At 49.4% G+C, this 9,676-nt stretch overlaps 1 protein-coding gene across 2 annotated transcripts; it reads left to right on the top strand.

The window, feature by feature from the left end:
* The first annotated feature begins 271 nt into the window (after positions 1-271).
* CUNH17orf58 (chromosome unknown C17orf58 homolog) lies at positions 272-5,684 on the top strand. Of its 2 annotated transcripts, XM_037743594.1 has the most exons (4): positions 272-613; positions 2,796-3,368; positions 3,549-3,740; positions 4,676-5,684. In XM_037743594.1, exons 1-4 carry the CDS (start codon positions 538-540, stop codon positions 4,864-4,866), a joined length of 1,032 nt encoding a protein of 343 aa, XP_037599522.1. In that variant the 5' UTR covers positions 272-537; the 3' UTR covers positions 4,867-5,684. The 2 variants fall into 2 exon arrangements, with proteins under 2 accessions (XP_037599522.1, XP_017398334.1); XM_017542845.2 differs by lacking the exon at positions 3,549-3,740 and having other exon boundaries at positions 280-613.
* Positions 5,685-9,676: the final 3,992 nt, after the last annotated feature.

Raw genomic sequence — 9,676 nt, 5'->3', positions numbered from 1 at the left:
ATTTCTCTAGAAATTGCCTCACACATATTCCAGGATACATTCTGTGTCATCTGGAATCTCCTCCCTTCCACAAACCCACGCTGTCTTAAGCACTACACTATTTTCCTATTTGTTGTTGACCTAATCTAGAAAATTCTCCCGTCGTCACTAGTTCTCCCCCACCCAGTCCCTCAGTCCCGCAGCACCCGTATTCTCTGCACTTGTCACCCCACCCTCTGCTGCTCCCACCCCAGCGCGCAAACGCACACAGGTTTAAAGTTTAGGCTGTGATGCTATCCTTGCCCGCAGATCACAGGACAGACATTCCCAGGGACAACTTTGCGAGGCCATGTGCTGGTCCCCCTTAGGAAGGAAGAGGGAGAAGTCCCTGCAGCTCGGTTTTGTTCCAATGGTCGGCTCAGCGAGTGATTCCCGTTTCCCCAAAGGCTGCCCCTCATTAGCATGAACGGGGGTGGGGGTGTGGAGAAGGGGTTGGGGGAGAGAAAGCAAGCAAAAGCCCAGGCTCACTTTTAGAGCCTGGGAACCCTGTCTACAAAAATGACAGCTAGAGCTTTCTGGCTCCTCTGCTTGATCGTCGGATCATCCCCCGAAGCCCCCTTGGCGGAGAGAAAAAGTAAGATCTGTGTAGCGCGGAGAACTAGGACCGGAGCAGGGTTCTGCGGGGGAGCTGGGGAGGGAACATAGTGAAACGCGGGGCGGGGGCCGGGGGTGGGTAGAGCTCGCGAGAGAGGACACCCTGGGTCTGCGTTCGTCTTAGAAGGGAGCAAAGGGTGTCCCCAAGATTTCATGTCTCTTGGCAGCCTTTTCGGAAAGAAGCCAATTCAGCTACTGAAATGATCCCGAGCGAGCCCGGCCGGCTGGGGAAAACTTTGCATGTTAAGTAGTTGCTCCATCACAGAGGAGGGAAATGTCAAAAGGGGTCGCGGCGCGCCTTTCGGGAGCCGTGCCCAGGCGGGGCTCGCAGGACGCCGCAGGGTCCGTCCCACTCCGCTGGGTGAGCAGGGGCTGCGGGGGGCCCAGGGGAGGGCTCGGGGGAAGCCGGGCCAAAATCCGGCAGCCCCAGGCGCTTCTCTGCTCTCCCCGCAGCCCCAGCGCACAGCCTTGGGACACCTGAGCCGGGGTTTAACTAACACACATACGCTCTCACAGTTCACGCACGAAATGAAATTAAGTTACTCAGCCCATGAAGAAATGAGGGGTTCTCGGGGTGGGGGGGGCGGGAATCGTGTTTTTGTTTTGCTTTTATTTGGATGTTCTGTTGGCTTCGCTATCTCTGGGAAAAATAGCTTCTGTACCTCACAGGGCAATTTACTCTGGGTTATTTTTCCACATGGAAATTGAATGACTTCAGTGGCATTTAACCCAAATATCAGACAATCTTTCCCATGACAACAGATGGTGTTATCAATGGGGAAGCAGTTGTGAGGTCCACAGTTGACAGTCAGGAATTGGATATCCACCAGAACTTTACTCAGCTGTGGATGGCACAACCGTTCCACAACATAATGAGTCAAATCAACCTCCTGCAAAAACATGAACCCTAACCAGCTATTATTGCTGGGTGAAAGCTGATTTTAAAGCAGATTATCGATTTGGCAAGACCAATCATTTTAAATGAAGTGTTGTCAGAGCTGCAAATGGGCAGATCCAGCTCTTTAACACAAAGGGGGAGAAAAATAAAGGCGAGTTCTTGAGGTTCTTGCTTGTTTGGAGGGCACTGGGACCCAGGCAAGCGAGGAGGTGATATTGTGTAACTGGCATGGAAAGTTGCCAGCTTCCAAGCTGGCTGAAGTTGACTCACCAACCTGTCTGCAGAACTAGGCAAAGTCATTAATAATTTAAAAAATTTGTTTTCATGCCATACCATTTGGGAGTCTTTCCTCCACCATCTAATGGGGAAAAAAATGTAAGGGATGTGTGCTTTTATACTCTGCCTCCCAGCCAAGTTTTAAAAACCTTCCTTAGCTGTGGTTTAACAGTAAGTGGTGTCCAAGAAGCCAGATAAAAATCCACTTACAAATGCTCGATTCTGCAGAGACCAAGATGACAGTGTAAACACGGATGGGAAAACCAAATAATTCTGTTGTCAGGGGCGCTATAACAATTAGGAGAACGTGTAATATGACACCTTTCCCCCTGGGGTTTGCTCTTGGTACTTTCTCAACAACCTGTAAATAGCAAAGAGGCTGATGTTTATATATGTTATATATATACACGTACACACATATACGTACGTATTAAAGGAAGGGCAAAAAAGTTTGTTATCTAACCAATGTTGTCAGACATGTTTCCTCTTAAATAGGGGATTGTAATTTTAAAAGTCATAGATTCCTTAACAAAATAAAATGCTCCCATCAGGCCTCTGATTCCTCATGTAGTGAAAGTTTTCTTGGTTGGCCCCATTCTTAGAGGGCAAGACCCTTATCTCCTTCTTCCTTTGGGGCCTGGGAAGCGCGTGCCACAACCCCCCCGCCCTTGGCCGCAAGGCTGTGTCCGGCTTCTCCGTCCTCCACTTCCAGGCCTCCCGGCCTCCCTCCCATCTCTCCTCTTGCTGGTGCCTGCGAAGCCTACCTCGTCCCCTGACTCCCGTCCTCCTCCCAGAGCCCTTCTTCTGCAACGCCCCTGCCGCATTACCGGTCTCCTCCCCTCCCGGCCTCCCTTCCCCTCTCGGCCTCCGGTCTCAGCTTCCCCTTCCCTCTTCTCCCTTCTCGGCCTCCTCGGCTTCCCCCGACGGCCTCCCCTCACTGCTCCTCCTCCCCCACGGCCTCCCCGCCTCTCCTCTTCTCTCCCCACAGCCTCGCCGCCGCACAGCAGGAAGCCAGACTCCCGTGGCTGCCCGAGCGCGGAGGAGACACCGGGGCCCCGTGGGCAGCCGCTCCCCGAGGCCGCGCGGACGTCGCGCGCGGCCGAGGCCACCCCCACCGCCCGCGCCTGGTCCGACCCGCGGCGCGGGAAGCCCTTCCCGCAGGCTGACAACCGGGCCAGCTTCCGGGAGGCCGCACGACCGCCCGCAGGGCCGCCGGGTCCGCGCCTGGCCCAAGCCGAAAACCGCGCGTCGCCGCGCCGCGGGCACTTGTCGGTGGACGCCCCGCGACGCGCGCGCTCACGGGCCCTGCGCTTCCCCGCCGCCCCGTCGCCCGCGCGCACTGCCGATGGCTCCGCCCACCCCAACCGGCCGCGCGCCGCCGCACCGCCCCCGGGTCCCGTGCCCGCGCCCGCGCCCGCGCCCGCGCCGCCGCCGCCGCGCCTCAGCCTCAGCCTCGGCCTCACCCCGTTGCGGAGGTACCCGGATCCCGACGCCGAGCCCTGCTCGCGCGCCTGCTGGGCGGACCTGGACGAGCGCGAGGCGTTCTGCGAGAGCGAATTCGGTGAGCCCGGCCGCCGCGCCGAAGCCCCGCGAGTCTTTCCGAGCCCCGGAGAAGCCCCCCCGCGCGATCCCAGGGCGCCCGACCCGTGCGGGCCGTTTCGCGGTTGCCAAAAACCCACGCCGGGGGACTGGGAGAGGAACTCAGGGTAATGCTCTTCTCCAAACTGTTTTTCGGAAGCAGCGGTGAACGGGATCGTGCACGACGTGGACGTGCTGGGCACGGGCATCCAGCTGGTGACCCTGCTGGTGGATCGGGACGGGCTGTACAAGATGAACCGCCTGTACCTCACCCCCGACGGGTTCTTCTTCCGAGTCCACATGTTAGCCCTGGACTCCTCCAGCTGCAATAAGCCGTGTCCAGAGTTTAAACTTGGTATTGAAACTGACCTGAATGACGCTGCATATGTACTTTATACCACAGTTTGTAACGTGGGTGCCACAGCCCGGGCTGTGGGTCGCCCAGCCTTTTTTTGGGAGGGATGGGGGACAGTACTGTAATATGAATAGGATTTAGACGGCAGGTATTATTTCAGCCACTCTGTGATTTAAGCCCCGTCAGCCCCCACCCCCAAGAGTGAGAACCGCAGCGGTTGGCATTAAACCGGCTGTCACTTAACAGATGTTGACAAATGGAGTGAACGACCAAACACCATTGCCAGAAGGGACTAGACAGAACTGAGTTTAGAAAAGCTGCATTTTTGGGGGCTTGGGGAGGGCTGATAGGGGGTGAATACCCACTCTCATATCTTTCTGTACATGTGCTCTGGGAAATCCTGATACATTGTGATAAGGACCTTTGTTCTGTAGTTGCTTTTTTTCTTTCTTTCTTTCTTTTTTTTTTTTTTTTTTGAGACCGCGTCTCACTCTCTTGCCCAGGCTGGAGTGCAGTGGTGCGATCTCAGCTTACTGCAACCTCTGCCTCATGGGTTCAATCGATTCTCCTGCCTCAGCCTCCCTCCCAAATAGATGGGAGTACAGGCACCTGCCACCCAACCCAGCTAATTTTTGTATTTTTAGTAGAGACAGGTTTTCACCGTGTTGGCTAGGCTCATCTCAAACTCCTGACGTCAAGTGTTCCACCCACCTCGGCCTCCCAAGTGCTGAGATTACAGGCGTGAGCCACCGCCTGGTTGGTTATCGCCTAAAGGTCGCTAGACTGTTTTCCACCAGTTGCCTGTAAACTAAATACCAGTTTCACCTTGTGCAGCAAGATAGATTGCACCTTGGGCATTTCTTAAAGGCCTTACATTTTCTGTTTCATGGCATTTAAAAGACACAATGAATTAATGTTCTGGTTATTTTGTCCAGGCAGCAGGTATATTGTGATGGGCCACATCTACCATAAGAGACGGCAGCTCCCTGCAGCTCTGCTCCAGGTCCTGAGAGGGCGCCTCCGTCCAGGGGATGGACTGCTGAGGAGCAGCAGCAGCTATGTGAAAAGGTTTAACCGAAAAAGGGAAGGGCAAGTTCAAGGTGCAATTCATCCTCAATGCATTTGAAACAACTGTACTGGCATTTCTGGATTACAAGAGACTTGGACATCGGCAACGACATGAAAGATCCATCTTCATGTAATGAGTCCACCTTTAGAAGAGAGCCCACAGCTACTCTATGAATGACTTGCATAGTTCCAACTGTAATCTCCAAGGTGTCACTTTGTTATTTACAAGATGCTTCTTAAATGGGCTGCTTCTGAGCTCAGTGTCAAGGTTATTCAACTGTAGTGCCAGACAGTGATTTACGCAGCTCAGACAGATAATTGACCTGTCCAGTTAACAGATCACTGCTTCATGTTAAGTTTTTAAATTATTTTAATACATTCCTTAGTAGAAATAGTCCACAAAAACATACTCTTGAATTTAAATATACAACTTTTATATCATGTATCAAACCAGATTTTGTATTCAAACTATCACATTTTAAATTGTGTACATAACAGTAAGCGCACTCATCAAAAGACATTTATGTATGAAATGTCATTTAGATCAAACACAAGGGTCAAAGCCTAGGACAAGTATTAAAATTTTACACCTCAAGAGTACTAAAGGGCCAGTGTACAGATGGGTGGATTAAAAAAATAAATAAAATTTAAAGATAGTGCTAAACGGCTTACTTCAGGCAAAAGTGTTCCTGATGAACCAAAATGTAAAATATAGTTTGTTTTCATTGCCTCCCTGCTCCTAATAGTGTATGTTTTGTGCCAAACTGGCAGCTATCCCAATGCGAAATGTATTCTGGGTGTATCTGATGTCATTTTTCTATTAAGACCAAGTGTAATGTTTGTTCGTAAAGCAATAAATCTTGCCTTGAAATCAGATCTTGGATGCACCTGTTTGTTTTTGTTTTAGCCTTACTGAGCCCTAAAGATTTGAGAAAAAGCCTTTCTCAAATTCATTCCCTAAACCTTGGAACCAATATTCACCCATGACAGCTCACAAGCAAGTGATTTTTAAACACTTTTCAATTTTTTTTTTTGAGATGGAGTCTCACTCAGTTGCCCAGGCTAGAGTGCAATGGCGCAATGTTGGCTCACTGCAACCTCCACCGCCCGGGTTCAAGCAATTCTACCTCAGCCTCCCGAATAGCTGGGATTACAGGCACCCGCCAACGTGCCCAGCTAATTTTTATATTTTTAGTAGAGGAGGTTTCACCATCTTGGCCAGGCTGGTCTCAAACTCGTGACCTCGTAATCCACCTGCTTCTGCCTCCCAAAGTGCTGGGATTACAGGTGTGAGCCACCGTGCCTGGCCTCAGTTGGTTTTAAAAAGGTTTAATCATTCCAGGCACAGTGACTCATGCCTGTGACCCTAGCAATTTGGGAGGCTGAGATGGGCGGATCACAAGGTCAGGAGTTTGAAAGCAGCCTGGCCAACATAGTGAAACCCCGTCTCCACTAAAAATACAAAAATTAGCTGGGTGTCTTGGCGGGCACCTGTTGTCCCAGCTACTTGGGAGGCTGAGGCTGGCTTGAACCTGGGAGGCGGAGGTTGCAGTGAGCTGAGATCACGCCATTGCATTCCAACCTGGGCGACACAGTGAAACTCCATCTCAAAAAAAAAAAAAAAAAAAGGTTTAATCACTAGCTAAATTAAATATTTATTTTATACTTGAGTCCACAAAGACATGACAGTATTTTTTCGGAAGATGAGGCTGTACTTCAGTTTATATGAAGCATAATGAACAGAGAAACCACTAATGCATAGATGACGATTACTGCCTAAAGAGAGACAGGAAAGAATCTCACTGGAGAGAACAGTCTATTTGGCCTCATGGTGAGATACTCAGGAAGCTCGGAATGTGTCCTGACACTGTCCATGGCACACAGCAGTAGTACTGTGCACCTAAAAGACATCCAGGATGGGATGCTAGGAAATCACAGGAGCCAAGAAGCAACAGCCTAAGACATTACAATATCTGATACTATTATTTATTCCAATTATGGGGCATACAGGTAATAAAGAGAGGTTCTGGGTGTTCTATGGTAAAGCACTACTGAGGGATTTTTAGAGTATTTTCCAAAAACAAGTTTTGTCCAAACTTATAAATTTTACTAGAATTGCTTTTTGGGAGTCAGCTGCATTATTACATGAACTATTGCTGATAGAGTATAGAGCTAATGAAGAGCTTCTGAGTTAGTTTTCTTTAAGATAAAAAAACATTAACTCAGGCATAATTCAGGCCAGTCAAATCATAGTTGAATTTTTTTTTTTTGAGATGAAGTTTCACTCTTTGTTGCTCAGGCTGGAGTGCAGTAACACGACCTTGGTTCACTGCAGCCTCTGCCTCCCAAGTTCAAGTGATTCTCCTGTCTCAGCCTCCTGAGTAGCTGGAATTACAGGCACATGCCACCATGCCCAGCTAATTTTTGTATTTTTTCTTAGAGATGGGATTTCACCACGTTGGCCAGGCTGGTCCCAAACTCCTGACCTCAGGTAATCCACCCGCCTCAGCCTCCCTAAGTGCTGGGATTACAGGCGTGAGCCACCAAACCTGGCTCAAAGTTGAACTTTTAAATGCCCAAAGGCTAGGCTGGGTGCAGTGGCTCACACCTGTAATCCCAGCACTTTAGGAGACCCAGGCAGGTGGGTCACAAGTTCAGGAGTTTGAGACCAGCCTGGCCAACATGGTGATACCCCATCCAAGAAAAATACAAAAATTAGCTGGGTATGGTGGCAGATGCCTGTAATCCCAGTTACTCAGGAGGCTGAGGCAGGAGAATTGCTTGAACCTTGGAGGCGGATGTTGCAGTGAGCCAAGATTGCACCACTGCACTCCAACCTGGGAAACAGAGCAAGACTCCATCTCAAAAAAAAAAAAAAAAAAAAAAAAAAAAAAAAAAAAAAAAAAAAAAAAAAAAAATTAAGGGAAAAAAAAAAAAAAAAAAAAAAAAAAAAAGGCTAAGTGGTTATCTCGAATAATGTGGTGGAGACAACTACAAGATGATCAAATAGATAAATTATTGATTGGATGGTCAGATGTTAAAACATAAAGTGAAATGTTATAAAAAGCTCTGGTTTATTTGTTTTTTTGAGACAGAGTCTTGCTGTGTCACCCAGGTTGGAGTGCAGTGGTGCGATCTTGGCTCACTGCAACCTCCGCCTCCCAGGTTCAAGAGATTCTTCTATCTCAGATTCCCTTGTAGCTGGGGATTACAGGTGCCCAGCACCATGCCCAGCTAATTTTTGCATTTTTAGTAGAGACAGCGTTTCACCATGTTGGCCAGGCTGGTCTTGAACTGCTGACCTCAACTGATCCACCTGCCTCAGCCTCCCTAAGTGCTGGAATTACAGGCGTGAACCACTGCGAGGTGCTCATTTTTTATTTCAGCCTGTATCCGGCTGAAATAGCTCTAATTTAAAAAAGAAAAAAGGTCCAGGTGTGGTGGCTCACACCTGCAATCCCAGCACTTGGAGAGGCTGAGGCAGGATCACTTGAGTCCAGGAGTTTGAGGCCAGAATGGGCAACATAGCCAGACCTGATCACTACAAAAAAAGAAAAAAAAAATTAGCCAGGTGTAGTAGCATGTGTCTGTGGTCCCAGCTACTTGGGAGGCTGAAGTAGGAGGATTGCTTTGTGCCCAGGAGCTGTGCCACTGCACTCCAACCTGGGCAATACAGTGAGACCCAGTTTAAAAACAAACATAAAAAAAAAAGAAAAAGAGAAAAGAAAAAAATCACTTTTACATAATCTTGAGGATTAGGTTTAGGATTTGACTTAGATTGGTTTAACATTAGCCAATTTCTAGGAAATTCTGGAAACAAGTGGAGGTCACATAGTTAACAGGTACACCTTGGCAAACGCATGCGGGCCAGTTTCTTTTTTTATGAGATGGAGTCTTGCCCTGTTGCCCAGCTGGAGTGCAGTGGTGTGATCTCTGCTCACTTCAACCTCCGACGCCCAGATTCAAGCGATTCCTCTGCCTCAGCCTCCCGAGTAGCTGGGACTACAGGCACGCACCACCAGGCCTAATTTTTTTGTATTTCAGTAGAAACGGGGTTCCACCATGTTGGCCAGGATGGTCTCTCTCTCCTGACTTCTTGATCCTCCCGCCTTGGCCTCCCAAACTGCTGGGCATTACAGGCGTGAGCCACCGCACCTGGCCATGCAGGCCAGTTTCTTGGGAACCCTGGATAGGCATTAAGGTCTTCAGTCAAGACCAGGTCTGTAAGGGAAGATTACTGAGGCTCGAACCAAGCAGAATAGAGGTGAGTGAGGAGGTGCGCATGGGAGGCAGTAGAGGACAGGTAATGCCAGGTGAAGCAAAAAGTCAAGAATCCCCTTTTCGATAGCCACTCAGTACCTTGGATAGAATCTTTAATTTTATAGATTTTTTTTTTTTTTTGAGACAAAGTCTGGCTCTTGTTGTCCAGGTTGGAGTGCAATGGTGCGATCTCGGCTCACGGCAACCACTACCTCCCAGGTTCAAGCGATTCTCCTGTCTCAGCCTCCCGAGTAGCTGAGATTACAGACATGCGCCACTACGTACGGCTAGTTTTTGTATTTTAGTAGAGACGGGGTTTCTCCATGTTGGTCAGACCGGTCTGGAACTCCCGACCTCAGGTGATCCGCCTGCCTTGGTCTCCCAAAGTGTTGGGATTACAGGCGTGAGCCACAGCGCCCGGCCTTTTTTTTTTTCATACAAGAGTCTTGCTCTGTCACCCAGGCTGGAATGCAGTGGAGCAATCTTGGCTCACTGCAATCTCCGCCTCCCGGTTCAAATGATTCTTCGGCCTTAGCCTCCCGAGTAGCTGGGACTACGAGCGCGCATCACCATGCCTTTTTTTTTTTTTTTTTTTTTTTTTTTTTTGA

This window comes from Cebus imitator, unplaced genomic scaffold (genome assembly GCF_001604975.1).
Source record: "Cebus imitator isolate Cc_AM_T3 unplaced genomic scaffold, Cebus_imitator-1.0 Scaffold148, whole genome shotgun sequence".
Classification (NCBI taxonomy): domain Eukaryota; kingdom Metazoa; phylum Chordata; class Mammalia; order Primates; family Cebidae; genus Cebus; species Cebus imitator.
This window is presented reverse-complemented; position numbering and strand designations above follow the sequence as displayed.